At 37.7% G+C, this 23,986-nt stretch overlaps 2 protein-coding genes across 3 annotated transcripts; both read left to right on the top strand.

Moving 5' to 3' along the window:
- The first annotated feature begins 434 nt into the window (after window positions 1–434).
- On the top strand, window positions 435–13,352 carry kiaa0319l (KIAA0319-like ortholog). Of its 2 annotated transcripts, none has more exons than XM_026288634.1 (21): window positions 435–594; window positions 2,015–2,141; window positions 2,245–2,362; window positions 4,709–5,025; window positions 6,130–6,364; window positions 6,534–6,632; window positions 6,710–6,807; window positions 6,906–6,993; window positions 7,123–7,215; window positions 7,837–7,969; window positions 8,206–8,434; window positions 8,533–8,656; window positions 8,747–8,879; window positions 9,711–9,859; window positions 10,003–10,154; window positions 10,354–10,492; window positions 10,809–10,968; window positions 11,203–11,345; window positions 11,440–11,562; window positions 11,659–11,749; window positions 11,835–13,352. In XM_026288634.1, exons 3-21 carry the CDS (start codon window positions 2,266–2,268, stop codon window positions 12,118–12,120), a joined length of 2,889 nt encoding a protein of 962 aa, XP_026144419.1. In that variant the 5' UTR covers window positions 435–594; window positions 2,015–2,141; window positions 2,245–2,265; the 3' UTR covers window positions 12,121–13,352. The 2 variants fall into 2 exon arrangements, with proteins under 2 accessions (XP_026144419.1, XP_026144418.1); XM_026288633.1 differs by having other exon boundaries at window positions 1,995–2,141.
- A 978-nt stretch (window positions 13,353–14,330) lies between these two features.
- On the top strand, window positions 14,331–23,849 carry cap1 (CAP, adenylate cyclase-associated protein 1 (yeast)). Its single transcript, XM_026288631.1, has 13 exons — window positions 14,331–14,487; window positions 17,136–17,240; window positions 17,650–17,750; window positions 17,847–17,924; window positions 18,439–18,582; window positions 19,747–19,832; window positions 19,931–20,036; window positions 20,119–20,293; window positions 21,298–21,470; window positions 21,713–21,836; window positions 21,923–22,005; window positions 22,446–22,589; window positions 22,672–23,849. Exons 2-13 carry the CDS (start codon window positions 17,138–17,140, stop codon window positions 22,753–22,755), a joined length of 1,401 nt encoding a protein of 466 aa, XP_026144416.1. The 5' UTR covers window positions 14,331–14,487; window positions 17,136–17,137; the 3' UTR covers window positions 22,756–23,849.
- The last annotated feature ends 137 nt before the right edge of the window (window positions 23,850–23,986 follow it).

Below are 23,986 nucleotides of genomic sequence, written 5' to 3'. Positions count from 1 at the left end.
CGTAAAATAAAATAAAATAACCTGTATTTGTATTAAGTATTTTATTTATTCATTAAAATTAAGCCATAATTACAAATAGCAGCTATTAATCTTTCCTGAACAATGTATACAAATACAATTTTATTTTCTAGGCATTACAGATTAATACATTTTCTATATTATAACATTATGTTTTTTTGTTATGTTTCATATTATGTTATCATAATATGTTTTAGACGGAAGTGTTAGATCGGAAGTGACGTCTCGGAGATTGTTTGTCGGCCAAGTTTGTGAGTGGCGTCTTTATTAGCTTATCTAATATATAGCATTATTATAACTCTTTTATACAACAGACTCTATTGATAACTTAATATAGTCAGGATTACGTTTCAAGTTTCAGTTCTGTTTTGCGCTCGAGCACTAAACTTTCAAAAGGAGAACTCGGAGTGCGGGGCGGAAGTGCGCTGTTTAGCTGAACGCGGGTCTGTTTCCGTGTGGAAGTGTGATTGCGAGAGATTAATGACACAGAAGACAGAGCGACATGAAAACACGTCCTGCTGCTGGAAGGGTCTAAATGTCATTTTGCGCTACAGAAATCTGACTGACATTGAGCAGGTGAGTGAAAGTGTTTTACTCTGGGTGTCACCGAGCGCAATAATATAGCAGTGAACACAGAGTCGTGCGATGATGTTCGCTCATTCTTGAGGGATTTCATATCCAGTGGTAACCAAGTCTAAACAGCTGTTAGCAACCTGTCAATGAGTTCACCACTGGTGATCACTAAAAACTGCAAATACGCGAGAACTCCAACCAATCATAAATGAATATCCGCTAAATAGACAATGTCGACGAGATGTGACATTTTGGGGGTTATGCAGTATGCAGCTGTGCGCAATGTGAGCGCCAGTTGCAGGTGACATAGTGAGTTATATTTAAAATATAGTTATATTTAAATCAGTTAGATTTAGAACTGACACGACAATTTTGGTGTATAATTTAAACGGCGAAGGTGATTAATGTCATCCTTTAAACCGTTTGTCGACATCTTTAAATTCCTGGTCGCTCAGTTAAATGACATTGTTTTGTCGGAACGGAAAAATAAACCCCGAAGGGTTTAGCACTAATGAATCCGTTTACCCAGTGTGTTGTACTGTATTTGTGTTGGCTCAGAGAAGGCCTGTGATGACTGTGTGCCAGCCCGGATCTTTAGACCTGCTCGCTTCCTTGTCTTCTTCTTTCTGTCTCCTTTAACTGTCCTGTTCACATCAGGGTCGCTGTCTGTCCATCACAACATCAAAACCACTGCCACTGTTCTGCTGAATCTCTTAGTATTACTTTGAAATTAATAAACGACAGATGTTTATTAGAAACATCTGTCGTTTTCATGTAGAAAAAAAGTATAATGTGCCAAAGAAATAGTTCATTTCTTTACTCAGTGGAAAACAAAAATGCAGCGTGACAGCTTCAGTCACCTTTCTCTTACATTCAATGTAAAAAAAAAATAATGTCGTGAAAATGAAAAAGGAACGCAAATGTCAATCATGTCCTTTTGTGTTTCATTTGAGATCAAATGGCATACAGGTTTGGAACAATATGCTGGTGATTTAAATGACAAAATAATATGTTTTGATATTTAAAATTTGGGAATGTAATTTTTCATAAATTTATTCAAAATTAGTCAAATGCAGTTGCAGTTCCTCATATTAGCTGTGATCTTCCTAGCCTGACTTTAAATGATTATGTTAGTGTGTGTGTGTATGAAAACTAATATTATTTTTAATTTGTATTTTTTTTTTCATTTACTTATTTATTTCTGTAAATGTGACATCACCAAATTGATCTTTTATTTTATACTGTATTTCTGTATTGTGTATTGCTGGGTTTTCGAAAAATAATGATGCAAAAGTTTGAATTCGATAGGACACTTAAGTACATAGTAGGCTGCTGATTTTGTTAACATAACCATGATAAGATTTACACATTTTAATTCGTTTAATATGAATTTTTGGTTACAGAAATCCCTGTATTTACACAGTGCTGTGGTGCCATGCAGCTGTGGCTTCAGGATCTGTTTGTGTGGACGACTTTTCATCTGTTTGCTCACATTTCACATCATTTACCTCCTTGTATTGCTGGGCTTTCTGTTACGTTTTTAGGGAAAGGTATGACAAACATTCAAAGTAACTTTACAAGCAACTTTCAGTTTTTGTCTAACATAGTTCAGATAAAATGGCTGTATAAGTTTGGTGTCTTTTTCTCTCCAAGATCCTCTTGCTTAGTTGGAAGATGTCCAATGCGGAGCCAAGGATGCGCAGGTGGAAATGGCCTTTTCTGGTTACCTCTCTGTACCTGGGCTGTCTTTGTTTTCTCTGCTCAGTCTCTGGTAAGAAGGTCCTGTTGATTTTTTTTCCTGGAGGTTTGTGACCTCTGTATGAAATAACTCAAAATCAGTGGCAGAAGAGTGAGCAGACAAACGTGTGCGAACAGTTATAGAAAGATATTAAAACAACACAGTTAAAAATATTCAAGTCAGCATCATTAATTGACTAGTTGAATGTTGGACAAATAATAGTCTACTGTTGGGACCATTGTTAGCACGTTTGAGTGTATAGGCTATTTGTGACTTGTAGCGGTCATGAGGGATGCCGCTGATTTGCAGGGAAGTATAATGGACACTCTGTTTCTTTTCACAAAAAGGGGGAAATTGCACAACAGGCCCACAGTCCCCCACCCCAGAGAAAACTGCACGGGTGGGGCTGTGTCTTGCAGTTCAAGTTTCACTTGCTAGCCCATAATAAGCAACCCTCTGTTGTCATGGTTACAGTCTTTATAGACAAAACAGTGGCTACGTTTACATGCACACTTTCTGGTTCAATCAGACTGAATTCATTTTGATTGATGAATCTGATTGTAGTGTTTACATGAACGCTAAATAAAGTGAACGGGTTGATGTGCAGGTTTATATCACAAGCTGCAAATCGGAATAGATTTTTTGACACTGCTAAAATAGTGAACGTGAAAGTGACCGATTATATAGAGTTTCTCACTGTTTGCACATAATAACCACTCTCCTACACGGTTTCTTTATTTGTTTTAATATTTACCCATTTATTGATAATGATAAATATACATATAAACCGCTGTGCTGCTCATATTTATCACGCAAAAAATAAAAAAAATAAAAAAGCCCCTCCCAGTGCCCAAAACGTGTTGCCTGTGGATGAGTCTCCAAAACAAGGTTGTCCTGCTCACTTCACAGTTGCCGAGTGAAAGGAGAGTTTTATAATGACAGGACACACATTTATACAATTCTTTATTCAAAAGGAAGAGCCGCTTGTTCCATGCGTCATTACGTAATTTCTGCATCATTGCACATGCGCAGTCCTTTCAGTTTCGTGGTTCAATCCGATCGAGGGTTTACATGCATGCTCAATCGTATTAGAAGAGGAATAAACCACCCCCTTCAATCCGATTGAAATTTCATTCAGATCGAGCTCAATCAGATCGATTAAGGTGTTGATATGAACGTTTTTCAGTCCGATTGAGCTGTCAATCCGATTACAAACTGATTATTTGGGTGCATGTAAACGTAGCCAGTGTCTATGAAGGAATTGGGGAAGGGGGTGGATGTCTAACTGGACTGACTTCCTGGATCTTGTCAGTGCAGTTAGTTGCGCTGTATGATAAACAGCCTTGCCTTGTGGTGGCATGGCTGGGCAGTTGAGCTTATGTGGGAAATCTGTCCATTTAAAAGCCATTTCTATGCCATATGAATTGTATATAATTTCCAGTGTATAGGCCAATATTAGAGATTTCGTTAATTTTAGCTTTATCTGTCTATTGAATATATGTTTAGGTGTGTATGCTTAATTCCTGTTTTTACCTTTGTCATAATCTAATGTTCACTTAAAATTTAAAAAACGAATTATTATTATTAATAGTACACTATTATTAAATATTTAATTTTATTTTTCTAAGACCCATTTAATATTTGAAATGAATATGCATATTTTATATTGTACATTATAATGTTGTGGTGACTAAATCACTTTAAAAGGAGAGATTTCATTAGTTAATTGTTTGGACAAAATAGAATATAGTTCAGACTAGAGAATAGACATTTATCACTTAACAGACAATATACTGTACATACAATAGTTTTTCTTTTTAATTTTTTTCTTTTTTTATATTGTCAATTTAATATATTTATCGTCCGATACTGTATATTTAATTATTTTTTTGTAAATTTCGATTATCTTTGCCATCATCTAATGCTCAGTTATATTTTTTTATAAAACAAATTTATATATATAATATTCTTTTAATTATTTAATTGAACTTAAAAATATTTAGCATGAATTATTTAATTTAATATTAAGTAATTAAAATGATTAAAAACTACTTAATGTAATCGCAAACCTCAAAAGGAAAATGAATTATAGTGTTGAAGTAACTAAAATCACCTGTGGCATTTTTAAACACATTTCTAGATTTAGAAATCTAGAAATCTATCAGATTTATATTTATTTATTTAGACAAAATCGTGTATTATATCAGCCATTTATCGTTATTGGCCACAAAATAAAAAAATAATTATTAGCATACAGTCCAAAACATTCATACTGTATTGCCATAGTAATGTAATATTTAGTATTCTATTTTTTTTCTCAGGTCTGTTTTGCCCTCATTGACCATTGTTATTGCTATGTACTGTATGTCCTTCTCTCAGGGGTTTCGGGCAGCGTGTGCAGAGTAACGGGTGGTGTACTGGGTATCCACTGGAACAGCGTGATTGGTCTGGGCTGGCAGCCACTGGCAATGGACAGGGGAGGGCCTCGGTGCTGGGAATCCTGCTGTTTGAGGCCCTCCTGTGGTGCTGTGTGGAGTCTGGGTGGAAGATGTGTATTACTGGCCTGCACTCAAAAAAAGGGCTGCACCATTACATCACTTCCTCAGCCGGATAGAAAATCACTGGGACTTCTGCAGCAGCTGAACAAGAGCATGCGCAGGAAACCTCGAAATGCTGAGGATATCAGAATAATCAGGGTAACGGAGCATATAAACTGTATTATATGATCTCAGAGGACTTCTGCAGTGGGTCTGCATACAGCTGTTCTAATTAATGTGTTACAATTTTAGAATTAAAATTAGAATGTTGTATTGTCATTGTACACACGATACAATGAAATTGCAGAGCTTCTGCACAAGGTGCGTAACACAGAATAGATGAAAGAAACAATAAATAAATAAAAAAGTGAAGATATTGCACTGAAAGGAAAGATATGTATATTTGTTATGACCCTTATGATAATGTTGATGAATTCAGATGATCTGAGTTGGTAAATGAGACGCACTATCCTAAAGTATAAAATGTCCACTTTAACTGTTGATTTGCAGCATATGTAAACTGTCTGATATTGAATATTATCTGTGCATGCTCATTTCCCATGCTTTTACATTTGGACAGATTGCCACCGACATAATGCTTGTTTAAAGTTGTCTTTTTAAAAATGAAAATAATTCAGATTAAAATTATGTAATTATTAAAAATATGTATATACATTAATTATAAATATAATTTGATTAAATATTTGATTAAAACAATAAGTAACACTGTTAAATATAATAGCAAATATATGAATTATTATATGTATGAATGAACATTCAGTTCAATTCAGTTGTACATTATAAGATTGTGGTGACTTGTGTTAGGGATTTTCTTATTTATTTTGCCAGAATAGTATAGAATTGTAATATCACTGTCATAAAGCATAACATTTTGCACAATAAAAAATATTATTAAATATTAAATATTGGATATTTAATTTATTTACCATATTTTTTGATTTAGATTTTAAAAAAATCACTTAATAGTTTAATTATTTTTATTTAAGAATGATTCATATTAATCTTGTAATTGATTCTAGTGAAATTAAATGATGTAATAACTAATTAATATACTGTACATTATAATGTTGTGGTGACTTGTGGCATAAAAAAAAGAGAGTTTTAAAAATGTATTTATTTTAATTTATTTAGACAAAAGTGGTATGAAATTTTAATATCACTGCCCTAAAGCATACTTTTGCACTCTTATATTTTAATTTGTACTTTATTACTGTGAACTAACTGATATTTTCACTCTCACAGGAAATAGATCAGGGCCCGTCTGTGAAACCCACAGCACCCGCTCTTCCATATACAGCCAGTGAGACCACCGTCCAGTCCACCGGTGGCAGTGGAGAACAAGTAGCTCTCTCAGCATCTGAGCATAATTCAACACTGGATGCAGACACTGTGGATCATTCAACACTGAACAACAGTAATCAGTCACCGCAGTCCACATCTGACACCCGTTCAGCGGCTCCACCAACTACATCAGCTGGTACTACATTCTCTCTATAATTGTTATTGAACTGCATGCATTTACAATCTGTCTTTTCAGTTTTACAAACTAAATGAAAAAGAAAAAAAAAATCAATGTCTATTTTACAAAGCAGACTTATGTGTAATGCGTTTAAACCTTGTGTTATTTCATTTGTTTTAAATAACAGTGCGAGAGCTGTTCGTGTCTGCTGGTAAAAATGTGGAGGTCACTTTACCGCGCAATGAGGTGGAGCTGAATGCTTTCGTAGTGCCAGCGCCCCCTTCAGGTACTGCTCAGCATAAGCCATTGCAGTTAGTTCCTCCTCCTTCATCTTTGTAACAATTTCTCTGTTAATTCCTTTAGGGGCTAACTATGACTTTAATTGGCATTTGAGGACGCATCCAAAAGATTACAGTGGAGAAATGGAGGATAAACACAGCAAGACACTTAAGCTCAGTAAGGTATTTAAAAAATGTGTCTCTTATTCTTTTATTGTCTAAAAGGCTTGACTTTTTAATATTCTAGACTTTCCTGGTATTCTGAACAATGTTTGCGTTAGCTGACAGTGGGCCTCTATGAGTTTGAAGTGGTAGTGGACGGTGACGGTGCTCATGGGGAGGGATACGTCAACGTTACTGTCAATCCAGGTAACTTTAGTATTTGATGTACCTTCTAATTGTACCGGATTCAGTTTTCAGAGTTGCGCTCTGTTTGGGCAGCCTTGTATAAATGTCACATAAAATATGTATAAGTCCTGTGTTTCTTGCTTTCTATAGAGCCACGAGTTAATAAGCCACCTGTTGCAGTGGTTTCTCCAAAGTACCAGGAAATCTCTCTGCCTACAAGCTCCACTGTGATTGATGGCAGTCGTGCGTATCAGATTTTTGATGTTGTTTTATCCTTACAATAGCATGTTATACTTCATTGTATTATTTTGTTTTTTTAAATGTACAATACCTTTCAAAGGTTTGTGGTTTGCGAAAAAAATGTTTTTTTAAATGTAATTTATTCATGTGATGGCTTCAGGGTGACATGATACATTTTTGTGGATTTTTTGAAAAATAGAAAGTTCAGAAGAACAGCATTAATTTTACTGTCACTTTTGTTCAATTTAATTCATCCTTGCTGAATATATATATATATATATATATATATATATATATATATATATATATATATATATATATATATAGTTTACAGTAGAAAAACAGTTCTTTAATGCAAATTAGAGCTAAGGTTTAACCTAGAGCTGCACTATTAGTAAAAAAGAAAGAATATTGATGAGAGGTTTATTATTAATATACGTTTTATCAAGCAGAATATCAGAAAAATTGCAGTTACAATATCACTGGAAATAAATGCTCATTTTCACCATAACCGAGTAGCCCTAGTTTGAACACACTGCTAAATTTAACTCTTTAAAATTCTCTGTGATGGCAAATAAATCTAATCTAATCTGTCTGTGTTCATAAATGTCTTGTGTTTCTCAGAGAGTACTGATGATGATAAAGTAGTGTCGTGGCATTGGGAGGAGGTGAAGGGGCCGCTCAGAGAGGAAAAAGCCTCGGGTGATACTGCTATTCTCACTCTCTCCAACCTGGTTCCTGGTAACTACACCTTCAGGTATGTTTTATCCAGCTTTTCATGCACATTATGGCCTGTTCATAATCTTTTCTTCTGGCCTCCCTGGAAACATTTTGAGCTCAAAGCTCAGGAAGTAATCGAAGAGCCACTGTAAACCTGGCAAACCAGTCAGTCCTTGGGCAAACTATTTAAAAAAATGCTTAAATATAAATAACACTTGACTCACAAGTTTGTTTTGGAAAAGTGTTATGCTATTTCTATTTTTCCTACAACAGTCTTACAGTGACTGACTCGAATGGAGCTCAGAATTCAACCCAAGCCATGTTGTTAGTCAACAAGGCCACAGACTACAGGCCTACAGCAAATGCAGGACCCAACCAAGTGATCACCCTACCACACAACTATATCACACTGTATGGCAACCAAAGTACTGATGACCACGAGAATCTGTCCTACGAATGGTCACTCAGTCCTGAAAGCAAGGGCAAGGTGGTGGAGATGCAGGTACTTGAGAAACACAATGCTATTTCGAATGCCATTTATGTTTATTATGTTTGCCAACCAGTGGATTGGTGAGCACACCTTTGTTTTGTTCTCCATAGGGTGTGAGAACACCCATTCTGCAGCTGTCTGCTATGCAGGAGGGTGACTACACCTTTCAGCTAACCGTCACTGACTCATCTGGCCAGCAAGACACGGCTCAGGTCACTGTCATTGTCCAGCCAGGTATCTTTTTAAATACAGAGCACTCTGATTCACATCTGTTTTTGAGGCTGCTGTTTGTGCTTGAGCACACTGTATGTGAAATCCCTCCAGAAAATAACAAGCCACCTGTAGCGGATGCTGGTCCAGACAAAGAGCTGACGCTGCCGGTCGATCGTACCACGCTGGACGGCAGCAAGAGCAGTGATGACCAAAAAATTGCCACGTACCACTGGACAAAGACCAAGTCAGTTACACATGCACTCTCCCTCCATGTAATGTTCTTGTGTATGTTTCTTAATGTATCCATTGGCGTTCCTATTATTTTTCTTTTTCTTCTCCTCTTGAGTCTGTGGCAGCCCATGCTGGCAAAAAGTTAGCAAAAGCTTTTTGATGACCCATCCATTTTTAAAAAACGCACAAACAGTTTCAACGAAAAGCTCACCAAATCAGAATTGAGGTTATATCTCTCCAATATTCATGCCAAACTTGGTATGTTTTATGAAACCCATGACCTGAGGCTACTTGCAGTTTCTGCGCTGCGCTACCTAGTGGTAGGGAGATATGGAAATGTTTTATATTTGCTTATAACTTCTGTAACTTCTTTCTTATAACTTGTTTAAAACTTGTGATTTGGTGCTGCATGCCGAGTCGAACATGCCTGATTTTCCTTTGTGGGTGTCAGCTGTTTTTAATTTTGTCATAAAATGCTATATTTTAAGAATGCATTGGTGTATCGTTACAAAACTTTGTATTTGTCTTTGGCACTATAACCTGATGGTACTCAAAGTTTTTCGTCAAAAGTTAAAATTACATTTCCAAAAATACGAATTACTCTTGAGTTTTCTGCTACAACCAGTGTTTACTGACCAGCCAATGAAAATGTGACATAGTTGCATAGGCATCACCATCGTACAGTCTACATTCATTTCATATCCAAAGTTTATTAGATCCATGTTGCACAATGTGACATGCAGTGATCTTATAGGATTGCTAAAATCGTGAAGTGTGTAGAAGTCGTAATGTAATTACTTTAACTGTAGTTAAATAGTTACTTTATTTTTTGATGGTATTACAGGGGCCCAGAAGGGGTGAAAATTGATAATGCAGACACTGCAGTTGCTGTGGTGATGGGTCTGCAGGAGGGCGAGTACATTTTCACATTGACAGTGACTGATGAAAGAATGCTGGAGAATTCTGACACAGTCTCTGTCATTGTCAGAGAAGGTGTGTGTCCTTATTTAAATCCAGAGAGGTTTTATGTGGGTGTTCGTAGGCTTTGTTAGAATACTTGTTCATGCAGTTTATGTGTGCAAGTCCACCATAAACCTGTTCTGTGGTTGTCTGTCTGTTTTGTCTGTTTAAATCAGAGGATGATCAGCCACCAGTTGCCAAAGTGGTGTCCAGTCCTCCGATCACTCTTCCCATCCGTACAGCATTTCTGGATGGTTCGCGATCATCGGATGATAAGGGCAGCATCAGCTACCACTGGACCCGGGAAGACAGCAGCCCAGCTGCAGGGGTCAGTACTGTTCAGTAGAGTACATTCACATGACTACATTCGCAGTCCCACTTTTTTTTTCAATACTGTGTGGTAGTGTCAAAACAAGAGAGACCTGTTCATTCGGTGTAGTTTGTTCCTTAAAGGTATGGTCACTTCACCTGAATGAGGAGTCATATATAAGGACCACAGTGACTGGGACTTTTTTTTTCTTCTCCAGGATGTTCTGAATAACTCTGACCATCAAGCAGTGCTTTTTCTTGGTAATCTGGTGGAAGGGAAGTACACTTTCACTCTGACTGTAACTGACAGTAAGGGAAAGACCAGTACCGATAGAGGCACTGTAGAGGTTCGACCAGGTCAGTATGCTTTGCTTGTAAAAGATATAACATTGCATTAACATTTTTCAGATTTGTGAAATGTAAAGTACTTGTACTTTTACAGTGTTGCTTTAAAACTTCATCATAAAGCTCATAAATAAGCAACCACTGTTTACTTTAATGAATAATACTTGAACTTGATCTGTTTTGGCTGTGTTAGTGAATTGTGGTAATTCACTGGCATCGCTATCTCTTACTGAAATTCTGATACTTTTGACTAGCTTCTCCTAAGCTAAATGAGGCAATAATAAATAAAATGAATATTAAATGATATAACTTTCTTGCTGTTCCTCAGATGTTTACGAACGGGACTTGGTGGAGCTGATCCTGGAAGTTGCTGTGGTTCAGGTGTCCCGCAGACAGAAGGATATGCTCATCAGACAGGTTGGCGTCCTTCTGGGTGTCCTGGACAGTGACATCACAGTGCGAGAGATTAGCGCCTTCAATGAGCACAGGTCAGTCCAGCTTAACACACATTTAGGCTTCACAGACAGTGCTAAACTTAATGCCCACCTCTGATCTGATTAAATTGCTTCACGGCACTGAAAAGAATAGACTGAAGATTTTCTCATTTTACAATATTCATGCATAGGTTCATATAAATAAATGGAACATTAGGTTGGAAATAATTGTTTAAAATCATGTGTCAGTGCTAAACATATATGGAATGATATTACTTACTTTTACAGCACTCGCTTGGTATTTCTGGTGTCTGGAGGTCCTGGACGACCTCCATTGGCCGGCCATAGTGTTGCTATGGAACTACGCAACAAATTTCGCAAGCAAAAAAATGAATTCCTTATCTTTAAGGCCCGGCGAGTGGACACCGTTAGTGAGTATTCATTAAATGCTTCATTAACTCATGTTTGTAATGTAGCAGTGCCCAGCGCTGTTTTTTTTTTATTGCCGATCTGATCTTTCCCCAGTCTGCCAGCTGAACTGCTCCAGTCACGGGGAATGTGATTCCTTCACCAGACGCTGTGTGTGCCACCCGTTCTGGATGGAGAATTTATTCAATACTTATTTTTGGGATGATGAGAGCAATTGTGGTGAGGATACAACAAGTAAAACATTGTGGAGGGAAGCTGTTGGTTCACATGAGGTTTGAAGGTCTGTTTATGTTGTTGTTATGGCGTTTCTTTCAGAATGGAGTGTATTATATGTGACGATAGCCTCGTTCATGATCCTGGTTGCTATCGCCACTGTAATATGGGGTATCGTGTGCTGCTGTCGGAGGTAAGAGTTAGGCGGTTATTTATCATATTTTTTTTTTAATTCAAGGTTTATTGTTTATTAAAACTGTGCATGATGTCTTGAGCAGACGGAAAAGCAAAGTAAGACGCAAGAGCCGCTATAAAATGCTGGAGGGGGATGATCAGGATTCTCTGGAATTACAGTTAACAAAACCAAGTCGCTTGAAGGCAGTTCCTGCTGCCACATCTTCTGCACTCATGCACTCTGATTCTGATCTGGAAAGTGATGATGGTCAGGCAGGAATCCCCTGGTCTGATCGAGAGCGTGGAAAACTCCTTCCACCCCAAAACGGATCTCTGCGTAATGGCCATGGTCCTCATAAACCTAAAAAACTAAGGGAGGAGTTGCTTTAGCACACAAACCAAACTTCTTGTATCGCACCAACGCACTGTTCACCCCTCATCCACGACACCCCTCATCACTTTAATTCAGGAGGGACTTGCGGGACGTCACAAATGATAACCTCTGCACCTGCTTCCCTGGGCTGAATCACAGTTCAGTCCGAGCCAAAATAAAAATGCATTTAAACCTGAATGGTGGAAAAAGACAAAGCTGTAGAGCCATGCACCTCAAAAAGACAAAAAGAATGTACCTGCTTTACTGTAGAGAAAGACAAGGGATATATGTTCCTGCTGAACCTGGAAAGGGTTGGGCATTTCAAAGTAGCTCTCTGAAAAACTTTTCCCCACCAGAATGTCACATCACACTGCGGATAACTGAGCCTGCCTCACTGTCCCCTTTCTACAAAGCTTCCTGATATGACAGGCAGCTTGTCACATCCAAACACTGCCTGGCATGTCTATAAATTTGTATATTTTTACTTGTGGTAATAATGCAGAGTGAGTCCTACAGCACCTAATAATGCCATGTGGTATGACTGCATGAGAAGGCAAGATTTCACTTCCCTTGTTCATTTTTATGGTTTGCATGTATCACATTGAGATGTGCGTGTGTTACCCTACGGTCTGGTGTGGCTGAAGGTCAAAAGTGTTTTTGCCCCTTTTCCACTTTAAACACCAGCAAATGTGGCATCTGCAGCATAAATAGCCATGTTTGTCAGAGGTTTACGGAGGGGTATCATACACTGGAAAATGTATTGGATATTGCACTGGGGCCAGTCGTTTACCCCCCTCTGGTTTTGTGAATGAATATGACAGGATGGGGTCTGGCTGGCTTACTCGAACTGGAATCGGCCACTAGTTAATAAGTCATGTTTTTGTTATACTTGGTTTGGTTTGCGTTAGTATTGCATTTTACTCTCTTTAAATTTTTTTTTTTTTTTTTTTTTTGGTTCATCAGAAATCAGAACTTGGTTTTAAAGTAATTTCAGTTCAGCCATTTGAGACAAGACACTTCAGTTACAGTGTACCCTGATGGTTTGTTATGAAAGAGCTGAATGTCATCTAAACAATGTGTGTGCGATCTCTCCCCCCCATGTCTGAGTCTTGCACATTTTGAATGCATGAGGAGGAAAATGAAGGGATTTTTTTTAAACCATGCTTTTTCATGCTGTTTTTAATGAAGAATTCCCTGGTTCATGTGATATGTTCTATAAACTGGAGTAAATAAAAAATATATATTTAAAGCTGTCTTGTGTTTTGTTATATATGATTTCTGTTCTGAATTTTAGGACTTACACCAAAGCCTCTTATGATTGAACACAATTTTTGTAAACCTTACCTTAAAGGGCACTGTTTAAGGAAAGCAGGAACCAAACCTCATGTTTACTTCTTTAAATGGAGCTTAAACTCATCTGAGACCAAATTAGATTCCATCTGCCTATATTTTTAATTTTAATTACTGTGATCTAAGTGGATGAGAACGCAATTTGTCATCTGCAGAAAAAAAGGAACCAAGTGCAGTTATTTTCTGACAGTATTTTCATTTTGAGGTAAACTTTTTCTTTAAATGTTCACAGTGTAACATAATGAGGAAAATAAGTTACACTTTATATTAAACTGTCCTTTTAAAAGCGTAATATACAATGTTTGTAATTTAGCATTTTTGTACTTTAGGAAGTACATGCAACATGCATAAACAAGGGCACCATCAAATAAAGTTACAAAAAAATGTGTTAACATTTTGGAAATTAGTCTGAAATGCCCTATCTTAAAGCACACTGACCAACTATTGAAAACTGTCCATTTATTACAAGCCAGTGAAAGAAGGCACTTGTGATTCCATGCACTGTTCGAGCAGATCAAAACTGTGGCATTCACACTTCCTGCTCGACCAACAAGCATCTGTACTGAATCCCAGATTTCTTCCCCTCCGGCTCTAAAAATATTGTTGGCCAAGACTTCAAAAATGCCAGTGAACAATAAGTAAAACTAAAAAAACAAGCACTTTCACTATTATTACATAATTATGTCACATTTTTTAAGTGGTAGAATGGGGAATTTGTTCTATGAATATTACATCTAATCACCTAGACAGACTCATAATAATAAACAAACACATCTTCGTGCTCTGTCTCGAGTCTTCCTGTTCCTGCTTCACTCTCTCTCATCACTTCATCACACACTCGTTCTCTCTCTCTCCTTTGTCCTTATAAGGAAGTGGAGCAGCCGGTGGAGTTTGGGCGGAAACGGCGCGCGGTGACAGCTGGGAGCTTCAGCACGCTCATACAGGAAGACGTCGCAGACGGGGAGCCCGCAATACACCCATTCAACATCAAAGACTAAAGCCAGGACCACTGTAACATTTCTCAGACGGTGACGGTAAGAAGAAAAGTCCTAATGCATTGTTAGATATCTGTGATATGCGAAATCGTTTCTAGACACAAATCATGACAACTGAAACAGATCTCGCTCGCGCATACTATTGCCAAAAGCGATGAATCCTCGCAGTTGCATTAGGCCTTATGAATAAAACGTGTTTTGTTACACAACTGCATGTTTGCAGAAATCATAACAGCACTGTAATGCGTCGGTGGGAAAGTTCCTGGTCTTGCAGAGATCAGCGCCCAGTGATGGGAAGTCTGATTCGATAATGCTAATCGGTTCTTTCGAGCAACTCGTTTCAAAGAACCGATTCGAAAACTCTGTGTTTCTTTTGCGTCATTATCAAGCCATTGCATGTTTTTATAAAATGCATTTAATGAAAATAGCTCTGTTTCGCTTGCGTGTTTATAACACTCTCGTGCAATCAAGTCTAAAACAATTTCCAGTTACGTTAAGTTTATTTATAGATTTTTTTTTTCAAAGTCTTGTGAATCATTTCAAGTGATTCACTTAAAAGATCCGACTCAAAAGAATACTGAAAATTTGCTACAGCTCAAATGAAGGAAGTGGGGCGTGCGTCAAGTACAGGAACTCTGAACGATTGCTACATTGTTTCCGTCTTCACATTATTTTCTATAAACAGTCGCTCTTTATTGTCTGACTGAACGCGCGACAATGTTGTCCCTGCTGACCCGATTATTCAGTCAAATCACATCACATCAAATCTCTTGGCTTGCTTCTTGCCTCGTATCCTATTGTAATCTTATTAATGGCTTGATTGCTTGTCAAGAAAGCCATTGGACTTTTGGTAGTGTCGTGAATGAATATGGCACATCTCACCCCGCGCTATGCCGAGAATGTGATATGGCCTAGTTTTACTAGTCCTGAAGCATAAATGACCTGTTTTCATGTCCAAAAGCACAGCTTTGCACCCTTATGGCGTTTCAGTGATACATCTGAATCTACTGTAGTTTTTTTTTTATCTTGTTTTGGTGTGCTTCTCTTCAGGAATGTAGAGCAGGTGTTAACGCAGTGCCTCTAAACTGAAGCACAGAAGCTTCATCTGGGTTTGAAATGAACATCCATTAACACGCTCGCAAGAAAGTTTAAGTTATTCATAAATTATGTCCTCCAACATTAGAGGGTGACACACAGTACAAGGGCCATGTCTTTAAAATGCATATTTAAAATTACAATGAGGATTTTGTTTTTTATTTCTATTTTAGTTCATCTTTATGGTATTCGCAAACAAAGAGTGACTCACTCCGTCATTGACTGATTCAGAATCAGCTTTAAAAAAGAATTTGCTTAAATCTTAGCAGTGATTTTGATAATCTGGCTTCTATAATAGTTTTGACTAAAGCTAACATTTAGTAGCCAAATTGGCTGGTGGGCGATAGTTAATTTTAAACCCAAATGATGAGCAGTTCGGATCATCTCACTGATTTTCCTGCATCTGTAGGTGGCTGGTTCTTCAATAGTTGTTGCCTCCCTGAAATTGTTTACCTGAGGCAAGGCGATTTGACTGCTCTAATTTGAATGTGTATATTTTCTTATAATGTGAAAAAAGGGGAGTAGAGAAATTTGAATCTAGTTTGACTCCAGTCTGCTTTTATTTTATTTGGCAGAAACTAAAGTTTCATTTGCTCCTGTGTTTTTGTTTCCTCAAAGGCGAACGTGCGTCTGTGATTTTATTCCTGTGTGAACAAATGTTTTGTTCATTCCAGTTGCCTGAACATTTGAAAACAACAGCCACAGCTGCTTGTGGTCACAGAGGAACCCTTTATTGTATTAGTATTGTTAACTAGCTTACTCAATCTTTCACATTTTCTCAAAACTAGTGCAATTTAATGTATCCGACATGAACTTCACTGGTAATAGTTTTCTGCTGTTGTTATAATCCAGTCTTGGGAAATGTGTGATTTCTTGAAGGAGTTAAAAATAAGTGGGATTTTTCCCTTGTGCAAGCTCTCATTAAAGGCAGGTGCTTACGTGCTCGTATGGATTCCCTTTACATTTCCCAGAAGAGCTATTCAGGTAAAAGGAGGAGTGAGTCAGTGAGCCAGATTCGCGTATCAGGTTTCAGTTACGTAATGCTACCTGTTTATTGTGCTTGCATGTAAAGGGGCAATAAAGACAGGCTTGCCCTTTGAAAGTTGCCCAGAGAAGGCCAACAAGATCTACTTCCCTTTTTTTTTTTTTTTTTTTTTTTTTTTTTTTTGTTTAGCACATTTATTTTCTCTCAATTGCTGATTTCTTTTTTTTTTCTTCTTCTTCCTGTAGCATTTTTGTGGGACAACATGTTGTGTCACGTCCTGCATTCTCTTCAGGCTCTGCACATTGCGCATGCATGTTTTTCATCTGTTGACTTTTTATGCACACTTCCACTGTTGATCTTATTGTTCATTTTACTGTGAACAATGAGTTGTAGAAGAAGTCAGAATAAAAATAATAGTCGTTGGCATAAAAATAAAATTCACCCTGTCTATTTTCTCTCTGATGACATATGCTAGACTTGTCTAGTCATTTCGTTAAAACCTTACTAACAATCGACCCAGGCTCACAATCACGTCTGATTACAGGGATTTCTGTACAACCTTGTTGTTTCAGTAATCTTTGAGCTGTCTCTCTTTCTCACCCATCAGGCATGGCAGAGCTGGCAGGTCTAGTGCAACGTTTGGAGGTGGCTGTGGGCCGTCTGGAGGCCATGTCCTGTTCTGGGGGTGGAGGCAGCCCTGCTGCATCTGGAGGTATTAAGAAAAATGCAAACCAGATATATCTGGCAATAATTAGCAGTGCCTAGTGCAAAAAGGGAGATTGCGAGTTAGCAACTTGAAGATTTAAGCTTTGCTGTGTAAATTTGTCTCTCCTCAAATCATGCAGTTTGTTGAAGATGCATGAACTATTACTTGAATAATATTACTGTTCTCTTACTAACCTTTTGAACATTGACATGGACTAAAAAGCCCATAGACTCTTTATAAAACATTATCATAATTATGAGTAGGATTTCTTTTGGCTTAGTCCTGTAAATTACTGTCTTTTTAGAGCTCTGAAGTAAGTGCATGGTGAAACTTGCTTGCGGATGGAATCTGGAAATGTTGCATTGTGTCTGTTTAGGACATGGTGTAATTCTGTTCTTGTTTCTCTTCCCTTCAGCGGTTTCGGCGTATGTTGAAGCCTATGACAACTTGATCTCTGGCCCTGTGGCTAAGTACACTGCCCTCAGTCAGAAGATCGGGGGTGATGTCCAGAAGCATGTGCGTACTGCAGCGCTGTCATTATAGTTCCTGAGCACTGGCACACATTGATAAAGAATCCACTCCTTGTGTCTTATCCTTTGTTTTGTGTCATAGGCTGAGTTGATGAAGCAGGCCTTTTCCTGTCAAAGACAGCTTCTGGTCACTGCCTCCAACTCTCAGAAACCTTCTGATGTAAGTGTCCCTGCACTTTTTTCCAGAGTCTCTTATGCTCAAGGCTACATTATGTGTAACAAAAAGACATTTTAAAACAGTAATTTTGGGAAAATTACAAATTAAAATTAGTTTTCTATTTTGATATCTTTTAAATAAGTGATGGCAAAACTGAATCTTTTAGCAGTCATTACTCCAGTCAGAAATCATTCTTATATGCTGATTTGTTACTCAAAAAATATTTCTAATCAATGTTGAAAACAGTTGTTCTGCTTAATATTTTAGTGTAGACAGTGATACATTTTTCCAGATTTTAATAGAAAGTTCAGTTAAAGTCTTATATTATAAAAGTAAATAAGTAAAAATAAATAAAGTATTATAAAGTAAATGTCTTTACTGTCACTTTTGATCAAATTAATGCATCCTTGCGTAACAAACATTAATTTCTTACAAAAAAGGTAGTATTTTGAAAGGAAGTGTATCTTTAATCCCATCTGTCTGTTCCTCTTTCTCATTCCCTCTCGGTGTTGTGTAGTCTGTCCTGACCTCTCTGTTGGCCCCCGTGTCTAAAGTGATCCAGGAGGTGCAGGCGTTCCGTGAGAAGAACCGCTCCTCGCCTCTCTTCAACCACCTCTCTGCTGTCAGCGAGAGTGTTCCCGCCCTGGGCTGGGTTGCCATGGTAAGGTGGAGGGTGGAGCCTGGGATTGCCAGCACTGAAGCCCCATCCACACAGAGATGTGTTTTGCTGTATACGAATACATTTTTGTATCATTTAGGCGTTTTGTCCACACTGATCCATGTTTTGGGAGAGTGAAACCGATAAATATTTTTTAAAAATGGTTCCCAGAGTGGATAAATCTGGAAACGCCACCCTTGCGTTTTGTTCTGGACAGCGAATCCGTGTATTTTCTGAAACTATGATGTCATCAGCCCACGTCTTACCCATAGTCAGACACCGCTACTTCACGTAACCGCAACAAAAACATCAACAAACACTGTGCAATTTTACTTTTTATCAACTAACATTAACACAGATTAATGTATTGTTCCATGTTCGTTTGTATACCGTATGTATAAGTTTATGCACATAGTCCAAGTCTTCTCTGTTTTTATTGCATCTCTGTGGCAGAATTACATCGCCGCATGCTGGTCTGGCATGTATACTACATTGTTTTTGTACTACATTGGTTTCATGTGGATGCAGATATTTCTCGAGACAAGGAAAAGATTGGATGGGTAAAGCTTTGGCTTTGTGTGGACATAGCCTGAGTGTTGCAGTTTTTGTAGTTGTGTGTTTCTGTCTGATATTAAATCAATTATTGGACTTTATATTAGGGAAGTGTACTCCAACCAATCAGTTTCCTCATTCTCAAGTGTGAGAATTTCCCTACATTTGAAAATACCTGGGTTAAACGGACACCGTTTTCATATGTGTTTTTTTTTTTTAGGGATGCTGTTTATGTGGGATTTAAGTGTAAGACCACATTACAAAGAAATTTTATGATGTACAGTAAGAAATGTATGATTGTGCTCTCTTTCTAGGTCACATTTATATAAATATAATTATTTAAATACTACAAGATAGTAGCACAGGTAATTTCAGACTGATTGGATGTACCTTGATTTTAAAGCACCAGTTCTTATGATAATCAAAGCAACATTTGAACTTTTTTTTTTTTTTTCTCAGTAAGCCAACAACGTTGGTGCATAAATGTTCCTAAATCCTTCTCATCAGACTTTTGAACCCCACAGCATATGCACAAGAAACAAAAGTCATAATCAGTGGAATGTTCGTTCATGTCTTTCAATAAACATATAATCTTTTTCTTTCTAAATGTGTTAGGCACCAAAGCCAGGCCCCTATGTGAAGGAGATGCAGGACGCTGCCACGTTTTACACAAACCGTGTGCTCAAGGATTACAAGGAAAAGTATGTGTCTGTCTGCGATGTAATGCAGCTTGTCTAAACGCCAGCAAAATTGCATATCAGTCATTTTCCCTATATCTGCCTTATTGTCTTATTTTTAGAGATAAGATGCATGTGGAATGGGTCAATGCCTATGTGTCCATTTGGACTGAGCTGCAGGCCTACATCAAGCAGCACCACACGACTGGACTGAGCTGGAGCAAGACTGTGAGTCTCGTTCTTGTCTGTTCGCTTTGTCCCACATGCTTCTATAAATGAATTTCCCAAATTAAGCATTTTGGTTTCTCAGGGTCCGGTGGCTTCAGCCTCTGGAGGCGCCCCGAGTGGAGGAGCACCAGCTCCACCTCCCCCAGGTCCTCCTCCACCCGCCATGGACTTGGGCAAATCATCAGGTGGAGACTCTGGAGCAACCAATCGCAATGCTCTCTTTGCCTCCCTCAACAAGGGAGCTGATATTACTAAAGGTATTAAATGGATCCCTAACTTGATGTAGTAGTACTACAAATGGATATGATGTGGTTTGGGAAAAAAGGTTTAAAATGTGTCCAGTAGAGCCTACAGCGCCCAAAACATTCAGTGACCCTTTTATTGCTTTTTAAATGGAAAGGTCATTGCTAAAACCTTAACCAGTCCTTTTGTCTAATTGGAAATGATGCAGATTGTTTCACTTGATGTTCTGTAATGGAAGCATCAGTGTGTGTGTATTATAAAGGTCAGTGCAGCAGTCATGATATAAAAGGGCACAGTTAGTGCGTTCACTTGTGGTAAGACTGTAGGGTGTCTCTTTTTTTTTTTATATATATATGATATTAATAATTAAATAGCCATCATAACAGTGTTATTTTAGTATCATTGCGATGACGTTTTTAGTATTTTGAACCAGTTTTTCCTTTTATATTTTCAGTTTGATTTATAATTTTAAAGTAATTTTAAATGTTTTTAGTACATGAAGTTAATCTAAAATGAAAAAATATCTTGTTGTTTTTGGAACCTGATATAGACGTGTTTTTTTTTTTTTTTTTTTCAGTTAATGTTAGTCTTATTTATTTGTGCATTTAGCAAATACGTTTTTTTTTTATATACTTTTCTCACAATGAAGTTAACCAACAACTACCCAATATACTTCTTTCATCCTCACCTATACAAACACAGCAATAAAAAGAACTGAGTCCACAAGCAATCTATAAGTAGTCTGTAGAAACAGTCAAAAGTCTCTTGTTTGTCCAAATCAGTGGTTGTTCCACACAGAAGGCTGGATTCAGAAGGAAAAATCCAACAAATGAAGATTACAAACCTAAAAGAACAATAATATTAATAATAATAGGCTGATAGCGATAATGCAAAATAAAGGGTATAAGGTTTCTCAGTATTTGTGTTCCCTGGCAAAGGAATTTTTTTTTAAAGACTTGTCTTTTTTTTTTTTTTTTAAGACTTGTCCTATCTATAATATCTTTTGACTCTCTTTAAGGACTGAAGCATGTGTCTGATGACCAGAAGACGCACAAGAATCCTCAGCTCAAAGCTAAAGGAGCTCCCGTGCCTTCTGGGCCCAAACCCTTCGCTGCTCGGCCCACAGCAGCCGCCAGCCCGGCCCGTACTCTGCCCCCAGTGCTGGAGCTGGACGGAAAGAAATGGAAAGTGGTGAGTGAGTCAGTACGCCTGTTATAGTCTGTGTATGCAGCTCAAATTATTTTTGTAAATACCATTCTGATAGTTATTTTCCATCTCAAGCTTAGGTATGTTTACTTTATAGATGCCAGTAGAAAAGATCCTAAGCAAAGTTTTGCCGTTTTAGTACTGAACTAAACTGACGGGGGAATTTCTGTGAAGACATGACACTGTTTAGCCAGTATATTTCACTCTCTCTTGGGCTTTTTCTACAGGAAAATCAGGAAGGCGCCCAGGGCCTTGTGATCAGTGACACAGAACTGAAGCAGGTGGTCTATGCCTTCAAGTGCAACAACAGCACTTTACAGGTGAAGGGGAAGATCAACTCCATTACTTTGGGTATGTACGCACTACTCCTCCAGTCTTCACTTTGTTTTTATATAGGTAGAAATTTTAGATCGAAGTTTGTTTTGTTGTCTTTTCAGATAACTGTAAGAAATTGGGTCTGGTCTTTGACGATGTTGTGGGTATTGTTGAGGTGATCAACTGCAAAGATGTTAAGGTCCAGGTGTGTATGCTTGTGCTTTGTACTCTTCTCATTATAAATGTAAAGTATCTGCAGTGTCATTTAAGCATTTAAAGTGTCTAGGATTTCTTTTTTAATTATCACTTTAATTTGATCCTGAATGAATTTACACTTTTTTTTTTTTTCAACCCCAGAATTAAAAAAAAAAAAAAAAAAAACTATTGGAAAATATAAACTCACAATTGCAAGATAAAAATTGTGGGTTAAAAAGTTACGGAGCATAATTACACATGTGTTTGAAATAAAAATAAAAAATAAAGCTCCTTAAAACAGTGGAACTGATTGCACTAATGTTTTCTTGAAAATATGAATTTTGATTAAAGGTCTTTAATTCTCCAGATATCTTGATATTGACTCTTTCTCTCTCTTATTACTCTGTGCATCTGTATCTTCTGACTCATTGTTCTTCTGTTGATTTCCAGGTTATGGGTAAGGTGCCAACCATCTCCATCAACAAGACCGATGGCTGCCATGTGTACCTGAGCAAGGACTCTCTGTCATGTGAAATCGTCAGCGCTAAGAGCTCTGAGATGAACGTGCTGGTGCCCAAAAAGGACGGAGAATACGTAAGTAATGGAGTGAATCATCTACGATTCTAAACATTTTAAGAATAGGAGTAATTGCTTTCCTGTTTCCGTTTTATTCCAGACTGAGATCCCAGTCCCTGAACAATTCAAAACTGTATGGGACGGTAACAAGCTGGTCACCACAGCAACCGAAATTGCGGGATAAAGGACCAGCCTGTATGAGACCACCCCCATTCCAGTGTCCTACCTGACTGACCAACGAGCTTAAACTACAACGTAGTATGAAATGCCAACCAGGTCCACTCTCCTATCAGCCAATCACAGCAGCAATCATATCTTCCTTCAGCTAATGACATGACTGCTTGCTTCCCACAAGCACTTGCTCAGTCAGTGGCAGGGCTCCATTCTCTTCTATTCCATTGATTTAAAACATTAGCACTTGAAAAGAATTGCCAACAGTTGAGGTGTTTTCATATGTTTTGTTTTGTTGTTGTCTTGCAGCCATACTAAGCAAAATAAAATGGCCAACATGAGAAAGCAAGTCATTTTAATCAAATTTTGTATTTTTAATTTTTTTCCATTTGCATTTTCTGCTCGGGGGGGGCAGGTGTTTTGGGCGGGGGGTCATTCCGTTTTCTGTTTAACATATGCAATTCAGATCTGAAGCACATAAATGTCCTGCTACAGACCACAAATGCAGACATTTACTTTATTATTATTATTTTCTAGGGATAAATAGAATCAAGATGTGTCAAATCTTACAGGACCAATTGGCGGCCTTGCAGGATTCACAGTTATATTTCCAATCGTGACACTGAAACAATGTTGCAAAAAAAAAAAAAAACAATAGTTGCTTTAGGAATTCTCATTTCGCTCTTTATTTCATTTTGTATTCCAGAGCACATGCACATTCCGTGTAATATAAATGAACATTCCATTGTTCATGACGGAGAGGTGTGGAAAGCTTTTTGATATCTTGAGTGTTCTTGGCACAAACTGGAGATGAGGCAGAGAAGGACACACAGCGTAATGTTGTGATGCCCACAGTACTGTCCATGTCTGATATCTGATGACTATCTGCTGTATTTACATGACCGGTTTCCACCTCTTGCTCTCATCACATGCTTTAACTAGTTTAGGCTTTAATTCCAACCTCTTAATCTTTACTTTCCATATTACTGAGGCAATGAGTATGGAATCTATTTTGTATCGTTTGTCTTGTTTTGTCTTTATTTGGCCGATAATTAGTACTGGAGAACAAACATCATTAAAACTGTTTCAATAAATAACAACACTTTATTCTGAGTCTTTGGTGTGCTTCACTGTATGTAATTGTCAGATACATTTTGTTGCAAGAGTCCAGCATCTTCCATTTTATTGTTTAAGATTTCCATAAAGGTGATGTGGGACAGGACACAGAGTTTCTGAAAACAGGA

This window comes from Carassius auratus, chromosome 19 (genome assembly GCF_003368295.1).
Source record: "Carassius auratus strain Wakin chromosome 19, ASM336829v1, whole genome shotgun sequence".
Taxonomy (NCBI): domain Eukaryota; kingdom Metazoa; phylum Chordata; class Actinopteri; order Cypriniformes; family Cyprinidae; genus Carassius; species Carassius auratus.
The sequence above is the reverse complement of the archived record's forward strand: the minus strand, read 5'-3'. Positions and strand labels throughout refer to the sequence as shown.

Excerpts from the sequence above, each read along its gene's own strand:
- kiaa0319l (XM_026288634.1), top strand. The coding sequence starts at position 2,266 with ATGTCCAATGCGGAGCCAAGGATGCGCAGGTGGAAATGGCCTTTTCTG. Across the intron at positions 6,633-6,709 it reads AGTGCCAGCGCCCCCTTCAG|GGGCTAACTATGACTTTAAT; the intron begins GTACTGCTCAGC and ends TAATTCCTTTAG. Across the intron at positions 8,435-8,532 it reads GCAAGGTGGTGGAGATGCAG|GGTGTGAGAACACCCATTCT; the intron begins GTACTTGAGAAA and ends TGTTCTCCATAG.
- cap1 (XM_026288631.1), top strand. The coding sequence starts at position 17,138 with ATGGCAGAGCTGGCAGGTCTAGTGCAACGTTTGGAGGTGGCTGTGGGC. Across the intron at positions 19,833-19,930 it reads CTCAAGGATTACAAGGAAAA|AGATAAGATGCATGTGGAAT; the intron begins GTATGTGTCTGT and ends TCTTATTTTTAG. Across the intron at positions 22,590-22,671 it reads CCAAAAAGGACGGAGAATAC|ACTGAGATCCCAGTCCCTGA; the intron begins GTAAGTAATGGA and ends GTTTTATTCCAG.